This window comes from Pseudogymnoascus destructans, assembly GCF_001641265.1.
Source record: "Pseudogymnoascus destructans isolate 20631-21 unplaced genomic scaffold scaffold_35, whole genome shotgun sequence".
Classification (NCBI taxonomy): Eukaryota; Fungi; Ascomycota; class Leotiomycetes; order Thelebolales; family Thelebolaceae; genus Pseudogymnoascus; species Pseudogymnoascus destructans.
Window position 1 is genome coordinate 63,437 of NW_020167554.1, and position 15,502 is coordinate 78,938.

At 49.3% G+C, this 15,502-nt stretch overlaps 4 protein-coding genes across 4 annotated transcripts; 2 read left to right on the top strand and 2 right to left on the bottom strand.

Moving 5' to 3' along the window:
- Positions 1-368: 368 nt before the first annotated feature.
- On the top strand, positions 369-5,660 carry VC83_09259 (uncharacterized protein). Its single transcript, XM_024472703.1, has 3 exons — positions 369-586; positions 643-754; positions 809-5,660. Exons 1-3 carry the CDS (start codon positions 474-476, stop codon positions 5,018-5,020), a joined length of 4,437 nt encoding a protein of 1,478 aa, XP_024319831.1. The 5' UTR covers positions 369-473; the 3' UTR covers positions 5,021-5,660.
- Positions 5,318-5,887, bottom strand: VC83_09260 (uncharacterized protein; the record flags this gene model as incomplete). Its single annotated transcript, XM_024472704.1, has 3 exons — positions 5,318-5,491; positions 5,544-5,659; positions 5,770-5,887. 3 exons carry the CDS (start codon positions 5,885-5,887, stop codon positions 5,318-5,320), a joined length of 408 nt encoding a protein of 135 aa, XP_024319813.1.
- Positions 5,888-6,290: 403 nt separating this feature from the next.
- Positions 6,291-8,167, top strand: VC83_09261 (uncharacterized protein). The gene has a single exon (XM_024472705.1). It carries the CDS (start codon positions 6,596-6,598, stop codon positions 8,129-8,131), a length of 1,536 nt encoding a protein of 511 aa, XP_024319814.1. The 5' UTR covers positions 6,291-6,595; the 3' UTR covers positions 8,132-8,167.
- On the bottom strand, positions 8,168-10,364 carry VC83_09262 (uncharacterized protein). The gene is made up of 3 exons (XM_024472706.1): positions 9,478-10,364; positions 9,026-9,424; positions 8,168-8,974 (listed from the first exon to the last, which is right to left on the bottom strand). The coding sequence occupies exons 1-3, from the start codon at positions 10,285-10,287 to the stop codon at positions 8,297-8,299; spliced, it is 1,887 nt and encodes a 628-aa protein (XP_024319811.1). The 5' UTR covers positions 10,288-10,364; the 3' UTR covers positions 8,168-8,296.
- Positions 10,365-15,502: the final 5,138 nt, after the last annotated feature.

A 15,502-nucleotide genomic window follows, 5' to 3' on the forward strand; every position in this document is an offset into this window, starting at 1 on the left:
AAATAAATGAAGACTAGTGTATAATACTGCCATATTTGCGGAAATACTGTACTCCGTACTCCATACTTAAGTACAGTCCATGTGAGTAATTTTTCGCGAATAGCTGAGATAATTATGCCTTTAGTTTTAAGCAATCAACTGTGTCAACTATAGTTTGTTGTATATTCTCAGCATGAGGATGCAAATAGACCCTGAGTTTACATGCTGTACTGTAGATACTGTACACTGTAAGTTACTGCTCGCGTAGTTTTGACCAAACATCGTGGATGATCCTTCGCAATCAGATTAGATTAGATGACACAGTCGTGCCCCACCATCGACTAGTGCTCATGGAAATTTACGCCAAATGCCTCATTGTGACTCCAACCTTTTACAATCGTCCGGTTCTTGCAGTACTTTCTGTTTATTGAAGCATAATTATACGGTCTTGCGATAATATACCCATGAATTACAGAAGGTAGCACGGCGTCACGATGCAGCTCACCTCTTCTGGCATCGAGCCTGTTCGCTCGAGTGGCCCTGCAGTCAAAGAGCAGGTTGTGGATAAGATCCCCAAGCGCTTTAAAGAGCTTAAATTTGGAGTCCAGTAAGTCATAATGCGACTGCTGCTTCTGTATATTTTTGCTCAAACTGACTACTTAGGTCCACGCGCGATATTGTAAACCAAGGAGTCCTTGAGGTCTCTGATCGCATGCTCTACGATGTCGAGAAGAATCGCAAACCCGTCCCGAATGGAGCCGTAGATCCTAGGCTGGTGAGTCGTATATCAACTTTCTGATCATAACTGCAGCACTAACGTCGCTTCTAGGGTACCTCGAGCAAGACCGGACGATGTGAAACATGCGGCGAAGGACTGAATAATTGCAACGGCCACTTCGGCCACGTCAGATTGGCCCTCCCGGCGTTTCATATCGGCTACTTGAAGCTTGTGATAGCTATTCTACAAGAGATCTGCAAGGATTGCGCCCGAGTGTTGCTCACCGAGAGCGAGCGCCGACAATTCCTCAAAGAGCTACGACGACCCAATATCGACAATTTGAAACGCACCCAAATCTGTAAAAAGATCAACGCCCAATGCCGGAAGGCGAAGACTTGCCCATACTGCAGCGCAGTCAACGGTCAGATTCGGAAAACTGGGGTATTCAAGCTTACGCACGACAAATTTTTGGCCTACAACAAATCTACTGCGGCGAGAAAAGTTATCCCCCCAGAGAAGGCTGCCTTTGACAAGTCGTTTGTGGAGGCAAAGAAGACGAATGCTGAATTGGATAAACACCTTAAAAAAGCAATGGACGACTTGAACCCTCTTCGCGTTCTGAACCTCTTCAGGATGATCACGCCAACAGACTGCGAGTTGCTCGGAATCAATCCATCCGAAGGAAGGCCGGAAATGTTCTTGTGGCAATATGTGCCTGCTCCTCCGATTTGCATTCGGCCCTCGGTGGCTCAGGATGGTGCCAGCACTGAAGACGATTTAACGTCCAAGTTAGGTGATATTGTTCACATCAGCTCGCTGATCAGGAGTGCCTTGCAAAAAGGACAGCCCATCCAAACAATTATGGAGCAGTGGGAATATCTGCAGCTTCAAATTGCTATGTATGTGAATAGCGACGTTCCAGGTCTCCAGCAACCGGGATTTGGAAAAGCTATCCGTGGGTTCTGCCAAAGGTTAAAAGGCAAACAAGGCCGATTCAGAGGCAACCTTTCGGGAAAGCGTGTTGACTTTTCTGGGAGGACCGTAATTTCCCCGGACCCCAACCTTAGCATTGAAGAAGTTGCGATCCCAATTCTTGTGGCCACCAACATGACTTATCCAGAACGAGTTCATGACAGGAACATCCATAAGCTGAGGGAATGCATAAAGCGTGGACCCGGTAAATGGCCAGGAGCCAACATCGTCGAAAAGAAGATGGATGGGCGGAAGGTCTCACTGAAGCATGCCGATCGGGAATACACGGCCAACACTCTCCGCGTTGGTGACGTTGTCGAGAGGCATCTGGAAGATGGAGATATCATCCTCTTCAACCGCCAACCGTCGCTACACAAACTTAGTATTATGAGTCATTACGTCAAAGTTCGACCATGGAGAACCTTTCGATTCAACGAGTGCGTCTGTGGCCCTTACAACGCAGATTTCGACGGCGATGAAATGAATATCCATGTCCCGCAAACCGAAGAGGCGAGAACAGAAGCTATCAACTTGATGGGTGTGAAGAACAATTTGTGTACGCCCAAAAGCGGAGAACCTATTATTTCGGCCACCCAAGATTTTATTACGGCCGCCTACCTTCTCAGTAGCAAAGAGAACTTCTTCGACCGGAAAACGTTTGCACATCTGTGCATGTACATGGTAGATGGAAAAATGGATATTGATATTCCGCCTCCGGCTATCATAAAACCGGAAGCTCTCTGGACGGGGAAACAGGTCTTCAGTGTTCTCATGCGCCCTAATAAGACGTCTCCTGTGAAGGTTAATCTTGATGCGAAGTGCCGAGATTACAAAGCAGTTGCCGGACAGGCCCCAGATATGGATCCGAATGACGGATGGCTCGTTGTCCGTAACTCAGAGGTTATGTGTGGTAGAATGGACAAGACGACCGTTGGATCGGGAAAGAAAGACTGTATATTTTATACCATCCTAAGAGATTTCGGACCCGATCATGCAGTTTTGGCGATGAATCGACTTGCGAAGCTGTCAGCAAGATATTTGACTAATCGGGGCTTCTCAATTGGCATCAGTGATGTATATCCAAGCAAAAGTCTTGAGGATCAGAAATTGGCTCTTGTCACAAAGGCGTATGCCGAATGTGACGATCTCATTGTCCAATTCAAGTCAGGCAAGCTGGAGAAAGCAACTGGCTGCAATATGGAAGAAACATTGGAGAATAAGATTTCTGGTATTCTCAGCAGAGTAAGACAGCAAGCTGGAGAGTTCTGTATCAATACACTAAGCAAGTGGAACTCGCCACTGATCATGGCTAAATCCGGATCTAAAGGCTCAAACATCAACGTTGCTCAAATGGTCACTCTTGTCGGACAGCAAATGATTTCAGGAGCCAGAGTTGCGGATGGATTCCAAGACCGTACTCTGCCTCATTTCCCCAAAAATGCACGTCAACCGCCCTCAAAAGGATTCGTGCGCAACAGCTTTTTTGGCGGCCTCACTCCTACCGAGTTTCTTTTCCACGCCATTTCGGGTCGTGAAGGTCTGGTCGATACTGCTGTAAAGACCGCCGAGACTGGTTACATGTCCAGACGTCTAATGAAATCCTTGGAAGATTTGTCTACGCAGTATGACGACACCGTTAGGAATTCGTCTGGAGGTATCGTTCAGTTCCAGTTTGGAGCTGATAAACTTGATCCCGTTGATATGGAAGGCAGCGCTGTGCCCGTGCATTTCGATCGAACATATACGCATGCTGAGAGTTTGACATGGGATAACAACGACCCTGCTCTCCTGCCATACGAGATTACGGCCCAATGCGCGGCACTCCTCGAACCTGAGAAAGCCAAGCTTACGAGACGTGGCCTACTTCACAACGAGAAACTGGAGTACAACGACCAGAGCGACTATGCAATTGATGAACTTGAAAGTGCCCGAGGTTTCGTTAGCGAAGTAAGCAAATACGTCGGAAGGCTGGCACAAAAGCTCTCTCAGGCACGAAAAAGGGCTGGGTTGCCAGAACTGACAGAAAACCCAAGCCTTTCTGATATACATTATAACCCCGCTACTGAAGACCAAACAAGACGAAACCAAATGGACCGAGTTGCAAAGGTTTCGGAAGCTACATTGGCCAAGTTCATTGAGCTCTGTCTGACAAAATACTTGAAGGCACATGTTGAACCAGGGCATGCCGTCGGAGCTGTTGGAGCCCAGTCTATTGGTGAACCTGGAACGCAGATGACGCTGAGAACTTTCCATTTTGCTGGTGTTGCCGGTATGAGTATCACCCAGGGTGTGCCCCGTATCAAGGAAATCATCAATGCTTCGAAGCTGATCAGTACGCCTGTAATGACGTGTCCCCTGGAAAACCCGCATGATATTGTTGCAGCACGCGTCGTCAAGGGTCGTATCGAGAAGACTTATATCTCAGATTGCATTCGATTTGTCGAGGACATGTGGTCAGCCAAGAGCGCAACAATTTGTTTGTCGGTGGATGTTCAAGGTGTCAGCGAGATGCACCTTGATATCACCACAGCGGATATCGCGAATGCTATTCTGAGGAATAAGAAGCTGAAGATACCCAACGACGCACTCGACATTATCGGCGACGATATCTTCGTTCGTGTTGCTCACGGTTCCAACACTGGTACCTTTGGTCGCGGCGGCGCCGCCAAGAAGTCGACCGATGAAGCATCCGACCTCCTCCTCCGCGTCAACTACCTAAAGCGCACTATCCCCACCATCCCCGTCTCCGGCTACCCAGAGGCTACTCGAGCCATTATCCAGCAGGACAAGGGAGAGCACACCGTCCACGTCGAAGGCTACGGTCTTCGCGCATGTATGACCACCGAAGGTGTCATTGGTACTAGAGTCACAACCAACAGTGTTGTTGAGTGCAACCAAGTCCTCGGTATTGAAGCGGCGCGAACCACTATTGCCAATGAGATTGAGAGCGTGATGAGCGAAATGAATATCGATCCGCGTCACATGCAGCTGTTAGCTGATGTGATGACATACAAGGGTGAGATTTTGGGAATTACGCGCTTTGGTCTTAGCAAGATGAGGGATTCCGTACTGCAGCTTGCGTCGTTCGAGAAGACGCCCGATCACTTGTTTGATGCGGCAGCAGGGATGAAGAAGGATGCCATTGAAGGTGTTTCGGAGTGTATCATTATGGGACAGACGATGAGTGTCGGCACTGGCGCATTCAAAGTTGTCCGGAAACTTGGCCTGAAAGACACTGATGTGAAGGCGAAGCCTACCTCGTTTGAGGATCTGTGGAAGTGGGAGCTGGGAGAGCGGAAGAGGGAGCTGAAGGATGCGGAGATGGCGGATGTGGATATGAATGGAGTTTGATGGGATGAGGTAAAAAAGACAATATCTTGGGAGTTAATGGCTAAGGCGAGTTCTGAGCGGTTTTTATCAGCGTTGCATATATATGTTGGAGTTTAATGGGCCCGGTGAGTCGGCCAGTGGGGAGTATCTGAGATGATAGAAGAAGATATGAGAATCAAATGATATTCATGTCACGATACTTTTTCAACTGTCACTACGTCACATGCAAAGTCACCACGAGGTTTTAAATGTGATTTCGGATATATATCAAGCCATATACAGTTCTTAAAAGGTTACTCCTACTCCCCAGCGACGAGATTACTTGCTGCTTCCCCCAAACCAGCCAGAGATACCGCTCTTCGCCTTCGTAGCCTCCTTCTCGACCGTGGCATCGAACTTGTCGAGCTTAGCCATGGCCTCCTTGCCCGCCTCTTTGCGGTAAGAATCCAGCGACTCCCCAGTCTTGTTAAGCTCCTTGCGCGCCTTCTCAGCCTGGTCTTGTCAGTATACTGCCCTGGGGGTGAGACTGTTGGGAAGGACATACGGCGTTGTCGATCTGCTGGCCCTTCTCGGTGGCCCATGCAGCGGCCGTCTTCTCGGCTTCCTTGCCACGGCCGGGGAGCTCGCCCTTAACACGCGCGGAGGCAGATGAGAGATCCGCTGGGGGTGGAGGGGTTAGCAGGCTGTCATATGGTCGCCGGTTTTCAAGGCGACAGATGCTTGCGGAGAGTGATGAGGGGAATGCATGAGTGGATGTGGGGCTGGCTTACCCTCGAACTTCTTCTCTGCTACCTTCGCATTACCGCCGGACTGGTAAAGGTAGTAACCGACACCTGCTGCGGCGGTCAGGCCGATAGCGAGAGGGACGCGGGACTTTGGCTGGGCCATTTTTGATGTGGTTGTTGGTGGTTGGAGGAGAGGGTTATATTAGTGTTGATATGATAATGAAGCAGTCGCTGGACAATTGTGGTCAAGATACAGAGTTGTTTTTGAAGAGAAGACGTCAATGGTCCTGTTACAAGCTGTATGATTCGTCCATTTGGGATCCGGGTGAGCGACATTATCTACGTCATTGATTTGTTGGTTGCACGCGATTATGGAATTAGAGCTTAGTCTGTATTGATTACGAATACTGAACGCTAACCATATACGATCCAGTGCGGGGTTTTGGAGTGAAGATCCTCCGCCTTGGCACTACAGAGCACGTGATTAGAGTCTACACGTGATGCGTTACTCTACTTTCCTGGTGGGGAATTTGCCTGGTAGCTGTTACTTGGACGCTTGTGTTTTTTAGGAGAGTCGCGTCTCGTCACTCTTCGCTATACGGAGTATTGTGTTATGCATATTTGTTAATTATTCGTTCTTTGGAAGTTCCGTGATTTGACCCAATCGGTAGCTTGTTCGCGATCATTGTTATCTCGCTGTGCGACTTGGGACCTCGAGACAAAGCCAAAACGACGGCTACCCACGGCCACAGCTCCGCCTCGCCCCCTATCTCCCGTATATGGTGCAGATTCACATATCCAACAGCTTTCTAGCTGTCCCGTGAGCTTCAAGGTGCAGCGAGCATAAGCTATCTTCCAACGAACCCCCACAATGACCACCTTATTTAACGCGGTCTCACACGCTTCCAGCCGCCGCCCGATTGCCTTACGCGACGAGGACTATGACCATGAAATCCACCTCGTCGACCAGACCAATCTATCTCGAGTAGGCAGCCGTTCTTTCGAAATCCCCCGCAGCGACGACGAGTCTTCTGTGACCCCGCAAACATCGCAAACCCTACTCTCTCGCCGCCATAGCTTCGACCACGGGAAGCGCTCCTCGAGGATCAGGAGCGGGATCGAGCATAAACGGTGGAGGAAGAAATGGACCGAAGAGCGGGCCGGTGAGCGTGCAGGCCAGCTCATCACAGACGACGATACCAGCCTGGATGTGACCCCGACGAAGAGCACAGGAGTGCGCGTTATTGTGTCAGGCGGCGATGGAGAGAATAGCAGGTCTGGCCGCTCGAAGCACAAAGCAGTGCTGCCAGTGACCATAGACCGCTCGCCAACCACCTGCACGCCAGAGTCGGCAATCGATGTCCTCTACGAGAATGAACGCGGGGGCTTCCTCTGTGGGCATCCTTTATTCAGCTTTCGCGCCCTTGGCATGTTCGATGCCGCTCCATGGACAAACATCGCCTTCAAACCATCCGCAACAAATATAAAAAATGCGCAGGTGCCTGATCCAGGCTGGGCCTGGGCCTGGGCTGACTGGGTCGTTAACCACGATCCCGATAACGAGATCCTTGACGACGAGGGCTGGGAGTACAGCTTTATGTTCAGTAAACGTTGCAGCTGGCACGGCCCGACCTGGTACAACTCTTTTGTTCGCCGCCGCGCGTGGATCCGAAAGCGCGTGCGCATGCACCACGAAACGGACACTGAAGACCCGCACAGACTGACCGCAGAGCATTTTGCGGTGCATCCGGATACGTTGAGCACCGCGAGTGCCAGCGTGAGTCGGCGCAGCTCGAGACGTGAGATGGTGCAGGGGAAGGCAGAAGAAATAAAGGATATTGAACAGGTGCTAGCAGCGCTGAAGGCATGCAGGATTGATCGCGAGAAGAGCGAGGTTGTAGAGGCGTTTGTGAAAGGGGGTAAGGCGGACTTGAAGGACCTTGCGGGGAGGATGCATGATGTTATGGGTATGTTTATCTTTCAGGCGTCACGGCGGACTCTGCTTGCGCATCTGACTACGGCATTGGATGAGACTTCAAAAGAGCAGAAAAAAGTAGAAGAGAAGGGTAAGGCTGCAAGCTCGGAAGACGATAAAAGGAAGGAGAGGCTCAATCATCTACTTAAAGCAGTCGAGGCCGCGGATGGAGAAGTTAAACGGCTGGAGTACTGGAGTGACATCAAGGGCGTTACGGAGGAAGGAATGGCGAAAGGCGCGGTAGACGAGGAACAGGGCTGGGATCCGGCGTGGACGGGTTTGGATACAAGTGCACCGCGGGATGTGATAAAGGAGGCGCAAATGCCAGGAGTTGATAAGGGCCCAGCTAAACGAGCAGTGGAAACTGCGGGTGGTAAACCGGCAGTGGCGGAGAAGAAAGGGAAGGGCAAAGAGAGTGGGGAGACACCGTAGAGAGCGGCCTGGCGCATGGACACGTGGGATTGAACAGCATCTTATACCCGTTGAATAATCATATTGACAATAACCTACCTACGATAATTTGGAAACGTCTGTCGCGTGTGCACCGTAAAGTCAAACCCCAGGTTCGCCCCTTCGCCCTCACAATACCTATTGAAATCAAGACTCATAAAGCGCGATCTCTTCACCTATCCTAGGATTGTTCCACCAAACGAGGACCCCATGATTCGGAATATCTTGCCACTTTCTTTCTTCTCCCCTAGCATTGAATGGCGGTATTGTTTCGACGGCCCCGATATAAGGGTGGTTATAATAACGCTCATCTTCATCACGGCATATCTCGATCCTAATAGGGGCGGCGATTATATCGGAAACTGTTAAGTCCCAGCGGAATTGCCCCAGAGATTCTATATGCCCGTCGCTGTAGTGTAGGATGAGTCCAATACGCGGATGGTTTCGCTGTTCCTTGTCTTGACAAAATTGTACCCCGGTGAGGCCTTCCACTGGAGCCTTTGTCAAGTACCATTCATCATGATGATAACCATAGGTAAATAATTCACGAGGAAACGGAGGGGTCGGATACAAATACAGTTCGGAGCTTGGTATTTGGTTGGTTGGCTTCCTCGCGCGGTGAGAGTCGCATATAACTCCAAACTCCGTGATGTATGGTGATATCGGATCGAAACCGTTGTGGAATATCCCCGAGATAGCACCGTCGCTACTTCTAAGAAGAGAACGAGACTGATGGGGCCTCATTTGAGAAATAGGCTGACGATGTATATCTTTAGAAGGTATATATGCCCCGAAAGTTACCGTTCTGCGTAGAGATGTTTCGAGCTATAATAGCAAAGTTAGTCTTGATTAGTGCGTTTGAAGAGGAACACCTACAACAATCGACGGGCCACAGGATGGCCAATATCCATCAACAGTCCCATATTTGCGGGTCCATACGTCGGTTATAGATTCGCCGGGATTGATGGGAAAGTACATCCAAGTGAGAAAAGAGTCCGAGTACTGTTGCTTCACATGGGAGATGAAACGCCTGTAATCCACTGATAAACCAGTGAAGGGATGGAATCCAATATTATGATCATTAAAGCGGCAAACGGTAAGACCTTTGACGCCGGCATCGAGCTGTGTATAGTGAAGCCAATTATGCCCCCGCTTTAAGCTTTCAATGCAATCCATATTATACGGCGAGACCAAAGGCGGACATGGAATGGACCACGGCCCCATTTCAGGACTCCGATCAGTTGTAGTTGACCGGACTCTACGAAGAAAGAACCCCTAGGTTAACTTTAGGAGAGATTTCCCAGAGACCTAGCAGAGAGGAATCTCACATTATATAAGACCTCGATTTCGGCGTCCAATGATGCATTAGGTTCGCCAAATACTTCATACCATGCAGATCCATCTGCCGATAGCTCTAAACCGTCCACAATAGGTCGTATATTGCGGATTCCCATGTGGTCTTTGGACACAATAAGTCTCCGCGTGTTGGGCGGCAAACCAAGCAATTCCCCAGGGAAACCTTCATCCGAGGGTTTTCCAAATGGCACATTGCTGATTTTCGAAATATAAGAAACACCTCGGAATTCTATTCTTGTCAAGAAGACAGGCTTCGACGTAGTGACTCGTTCACACCTGTCCTCACAGCCACGCTCCCACAGGTCAAACAGTCGACGAGTTTCGCCGAGCACTATCAACCACCGGCATTCCCCCAGATAACGCAAGATCATACGTAAGACTTCCTCAGGTAGCCTCCTCAACAAAGCTTGGCTGAAGCAGCCCTTCAGTACAACTTTCGTGTGCTTACCAAAAAGAAGCCCCTCCCTCATGGATTCGCGGATTCCTTTTTTATACCTAGGGGCCGGATATGCAGAGTTAGTTGCCTCGTAAAATTCCCTGATTTTCCTCTTATCTGGGACCTCTGCAGCGGTGTAGGTACTAGCTAGATTATAATAACAGTTCTCATGATACCAGAGTAACTGATGTGATTTTCTGGCGTGAGGACTGGCTCGTGGATCGTCGTTAATAGCCGCTTTGCCTTTTGTAATAGTTTGAGACCCATAACGCCCAACTATTACTTCCCCCCGGCATATAACACATGTATATGGATTATAAAGGTTGTTAGGATAGTGGTTGACCATGTTGTGTTAGAGTTCGAACAGTAGCTTGCCATTTGAGAGCGACGCGGTCGAGGTTTCCGGTTGTCGGTCTATGTGATGGATGCCTTGGAGTGATTAGGCGACAACAAACAGCCAATTGGAACTATTTGCAAAGTACCCAGGTCCTTTGCCAGAATATCGTAGTCGCATATGTCACGCGAACATGCAATTCAACATATCAGACCCCGCGAAAGGAGTGTGGTATTCCAATGTACATATGCTGGACATACAGGCCCAGCTGGCTTGGATGCCGACAGGATATCCATGCCAGGTCAAACCAACCCCGTCTCGAGCATAGCATCAGTAATCGGGGCGCAGGTAGCTGAAGGGAGTAGAGGGCATATTACCGCGGTAGGCGCCTCGGACCATGCCATACTACAGTTCGGCTTCCAGCAACAGCTGTGACAAAGCAGTGGACTCGTTGCTTATTATTACCGCAATCAATGTTACAATATTAGAGTCACCTTCTCGGGTTGGAGTTCGGTGTCGGTCGCAATTGGGGTATTTCCTCTTGCTGGTTCCAGTAGTGAGACATGAAATACCGGGTGTAGTCTAGACTTCCTGGGTAGCTGCAGTCTGTAATTAACTGAGCTGACTTTGTTCAATATTTTGAATGGTCCCAATTTCTTGAAGTCCAACTTTGTGCTTGGTCGTTTCGTTTTGATATGTTTCCGGAGTAGGTATACTTTATCCCCCTCCTTGAAGGCAGGTTCCATACTGCGCTTCTTGTTTGCGTATGCGGCGGATCGTTCATTTAAGAATTGGATGTCCGTCGCAAGTTGTTCGTGGAATGATTTCAGTTGTTCCACCACGATCAGGGCTTGTTCAGCTCGTGATTCATCCGGTCTTGGTTGCCTATATGCTTCTGGCTGGTAGCCGTAATTGGCAAAGAACGGTGAGACTTTCGTTGCTTCTGTCATCGCGCTGTTATATGCAAACTGTGCGATGGGTAAGATCTGAACCCAGTTGTCCTGTTGATGATTGACATAGCTTCACAGGTACTGTTCAAGGGTCTGATTTAATCTTTCTGTTTGGCCGTCTGTCTGGGGATGAAAAGCTGTTGATAGCTTATGATTTGTTCCCAGTAGCGCCATCAATGATTTCCAGAATTTCGAAGTAAAGAGCTTGTCTCTATCTGAGATGATTTCTTCTGGCATCCCATGATCGGCTAATATGACTCGAATGAAGGTATATGCGAGCGCCTCGGCGTCGCTAGCTTCTAGATATGGTATAAACTTCCCATATTTCGTGAGTCTTTCCGTGATGACGAGGATAGAGTCGTATTCTATTCCTGTTAACGGGTCCTTGGAGGGTGGAAGCTTGACGATGAAGTCCAAAGCTATTGATTTCCACGCTCCTTTTGGTACTGGTGTCGACTTGAGTTGTCCGTATGGCAGATGCCTATTGGATTTTGACTTGCTGCAAATGTCGCACTCTCTTACCACTGTCTCTACCTGCTTCCTCATACCTGGGAAGTAGTAGTGTCGGGTGATTCGTTCGAAGGTTCGTGTTACTCCCTGATGACCGTGTGCTGGTAACGAGTGTTGTTCTTGCACCAGCGGGCGTCTCATTTGACTTGGGACATACACTAACCCTTTGTATTGAATCAATCCTTGTTCGTCGATGGCGAAGTCGCCTTCGACTTTAGACAAGACTCGCTTGGCGCATTCATCTGTTGCGTAAGCTTTCTTGAGTCTTTCCTCGAGTTCTGTATCTTCGATGACTGAGATCGTCGCTAGTAACTCGTTGTACTGTAGTCCTGCATCTGTTTTCTTCAGAATTGCTCTAGGTCTTTCTTCCTTTGGGCCGGCGTAGTCGGTCCGTCTGCTGAGAGCGTCTTGCGATAGGTTATCGTGAAGTTGTAGGCTGCGAGGGTTTCTGCCCAGCGGACTTGTCTGCGGTTTAAAACCTTGGTCGTGGTGAAGTATATGAGGTTCTTGTGATCCGTCCATACCTGCACAGGGTAGGTGGGTCCCTCAAGATATACTCGCCACTGCTCAAAGGCAACGACAATAGCCAGTAGCTCCTTGTCGTGGATGTCGTAATTGAGTTCCGCGGGTGACAGTTTCCTAGAGTAGTACGCGATTGGTTTGAACTTACCGTCCTCGTCTGGTTGATTCAGACATGCTCCAATTGCGAAGTCAGAAGAGTCCGTTTCGAGGATGATCTTCTTTGCAGGGTCAAATGTAGCAAGGATAGGTGCTTCCGTGAACTTCGTCTTAAGTTCCTGGAAAGCAGCCTCTGCCTTGTCCGTCCATTTGAATTCGAGATCCTTTCTGGTAAGCTCCGTGAGTGGTTGAGCTACCTTGGAATATCCCGAGATGAATCTTCGGTAGAAGTTGGTGAAGCCTAGGAAGGCTTGCACTTCCTTGACCGTGGTCGGTGTTGGCCATTCCAACACTGCCGTTACTTTTGCTTGGTCCATCTTGATGCCGTGCGTTCCGATAATGTAACCCAAGAATTCGACTTGGTTTTTATGGAACTCGCACTTCTCTGGTTTGAGGAGTAAGCTGTACTCCTTTAGTTTCTTCAGGACGAGTTTGACATGCTTGACATGCTCCTCCTTGGTTGCTGAATACACCAGGACGTCGTCTAGGTAGACAATGGTAAAGATGTCTAAGTATTCGGGCAAAGCATCATTCATCAGTCATTGCATGGATGCGGGTGCATTTGTTAGCCCAAAGGACATGACTTGATACTCGAATAGGCCATAGCGGGTGCGGAATGCTGTTTTCCACTCTTCCCCAGCCTTGATTCGGATCAGGTTGTATGCTCCTCGCAGATCTAGCTTACTGAAGATCTTTGCTCCTTGAAATCTATCGTGTAGTTCGTTGATTAACGGCAGGGCATACCTGTCCTTGATTGTGATGTTGTTCAACGCTCGATAGTCCACACATAACCGTAGGGAGCCGTCTTTCTTTGGTACGAAAAGCACCGGACTTCCTGCTGGTGATGTGGATGGTCTGATGAATCCTTTCGCTAGGTTATCATCGATGTACTCCTTAAGTACCTTCAGCTCCTTTTCCGATAGCTGATATATTGGTCCGAATGGTGGACTCTTGTCTTTCTCCAAAGGTATCTCGTGATCCCATGGTTGGTGCTTAGGAAGCGCCTCGTTCTTAGGGCCTTCCTGGAATAATTGCTCGTATTCCTTGTACTCCACCGGTATACTCGTCGGTGAGGATGCCTGGGCTAGGTCATCGAGCTCGGAGGTTGCACATAACTCCTTCCGGCCCTGGGAGGGTTTCTCCCGTTGTCGCGTGTCCGTCTGTTGTTCACACGCGCACTGGCTCATCACAACTTTCTCGTTCCACCAGTCGATCTGGGGGTTGTGTTTCTTGAGCCATGGCATACCAAGGATGCATGCATGGTTGTCCATGTGCACGATGTCAAACTGAATCGTTTCCTTGTGCCCATGTAGCATGACCATTTCTAATGGGACCATTTCGTGGGTCACCATTCCTTCATTAGTCGAGATGGGCTCTCCATCTACGACCATTAACGGGTATGGTTCGGCTTTCATTGTTGTTTTGAAGCCTTGCGTGTCTGCTACTTTCTTTGTCATAAAGTTGCCCGTCGCTCCTGAGTCAATCATTGCTCGGAGGTGTCGCTGTTGTATCTTAGCGACCACATATAGTTGCATGCTGCCCGTCGTGGCGCATAGCTGGTCTGTACTAGGCCTTTTCATGTCGCTCGCCGGTGGCCTACCGTCGAGGACTCCTAGTTTTTTGACTCGTCCGAGGAAGGATAGTATTCATCCGCTTCCAATGGTGGTCCTTGGGGAGATCGTTTCCCTCGCTCTTCTGCTTCGTCTAGCAGATGTGGGTATTTCTCGTATACCTGTTCGCTTTTGATAGGCAAGTCCCCTTCAGACTGGCTTCGCCTGAGGGCGTGAACTTGCTCTGCATCTCTGAAGTGTATCCTGGGCGAGGATCGGGGAAACAACTGATTCTGGTGTTTCTTTTTCCAGTGGAGCTTGCAGTCATCTTCGCTGCAATACTCCCAGTAGACATACGCGTGCCAGGGATGATCAGTCTCTGTTGCGTCTGTCGTTGATAGTTCCCGCTGTCCTTTCACCCATGCACTATCTTCCCTCGGAGGCGTGGAGAACGTGTCTAGTTGCTCCATGGCTCTCCTTTCGATGCGTGGAGTGGGTCTCGCATTTTCCCATCGCAGCATACCTCTGGCTTTCTCGTCGTACTTCTCCAGGGCTCTCCTGCGGTCCTGGTAGTAAAGTTCGACGCTTTTCATATTCTTCAGTTTAGCCATATGCTCGACATCCTTCTCCAGGTCTTCCGCTTCTTGGGCTTCCAACTTAGCTACGTCTGGGGACGTGCCAAGCAGCCTGCGGGTATTCGTTAGTTGGTCGTAGTATCTCCAGAGGTCATCCTTGCAGTCGTCCACCTTGCACTCTAACGGAAGTCCCTGTAACAGGTTCCCGTAGATGCCCTTAAGCGTGGGGATTCTCCTCTGGCCGCTGGGCTTGTCTCGTTCGGCCCTAATCTTCTCGTGGGCGTGTTTTGCCATGCGTCTTACTACGCTCTTGCACCGTGGACTCCTTGGTTCCGTAGGTGCGAGTTCATCGAAGGTCTCCTGTTCCGAGACGGTGAACGATTCCGCCTCCGACCCTTCATCTGAGCTCTCGTCTTCTGGGGTGCTTTCGCCGTTTATTCCCCAGTCCTGTTTGCTCACAAACGTTGCGTTCAACTGTCCTGTCCAGGTGGCATTGAGTTGTTTGCCAACTTTGCGTCCGCCGTTCCCTTTCTTTGGCTGTCTGCAGTCTCGGGCCATGTGGCCTGGTGTCATACTGACATTCGTTGCACTCAGTTTGCTATCAAACTCAAGAGCAAACTTGGAAATCTCCTCCTCAAACCTACAAGTCACTATACATATTTTGGCTTATCACACCAACAACAAGAGCAATACTACTCAACGATTGCTACAACCATCTATGATTCATTACACGTCATCGCTCCTTAGTTACTGGGCCGATATTACCACATAGCATATCTCTACAACCCTCTATGATTCATTACATGACATCACTCATACTACCACATGACATATCTCTACCAACTAGAGGCCTAGGAGCATGAACGATAGCTCTAAAAGCTCCTACGAACCTCTATGATTCATTACATGTCATCGCTCTTTAGTTACCCACAAGATTGGTTAAGTTATGACATAATTTGTCTAT

Bases quoted from the DNA above. Each gene is read 5' to 3' on its own strand.
- VC83_09259 (XM_024472703.1), top strand. From the start codon at position 474: ATGCAGCTCACCTCTTCTGGCATCGAGCCTGTTCGCTCGAGTGGCCCT. The intron at 587-642 runs GTAAGTCATAAT...CTGACTACTTAG, and splicing joins GAGCTTAAATTTGGAGTCCA to GTCCACGCGCGATATTGTAA. The intron at 755-808 runs GTGAGTCGTATA...CGTCGCTTCTAG, and splicing joins GAGCCGTAGATCCTAGGCTG to GGTACCTCGAGCAAGACCGG.
- VC83_09262 (XM_024472706.1), bottom strand. From the start codon at position 10,287: ATGGTCAACCACTATCCTAACAACCTTTATAATCCATATACATGTGTT. The intron at 9,425-9,477 runs GTGAGATTCCTC...AAGTTAACCTAG, and splicing joins AAATCGAGGTCTTATATAAT to GGGTTCTTTCTTCGTAGAGT. The intron at 8,975-9,025 runs GTAGGTGTTCCT...TTGCTATTATAG, and splicing joins CCTGTGGCCCGTCGATTGTT to CTCGAAACATCTCTACGCAG.
- VC83_09261 (XM_024472705.1), top strand. From the start codon at position 6,596: ATGACCACCTTATTTAACGCGGTCTCACACGCTTCCAGCCGCCGCCCG.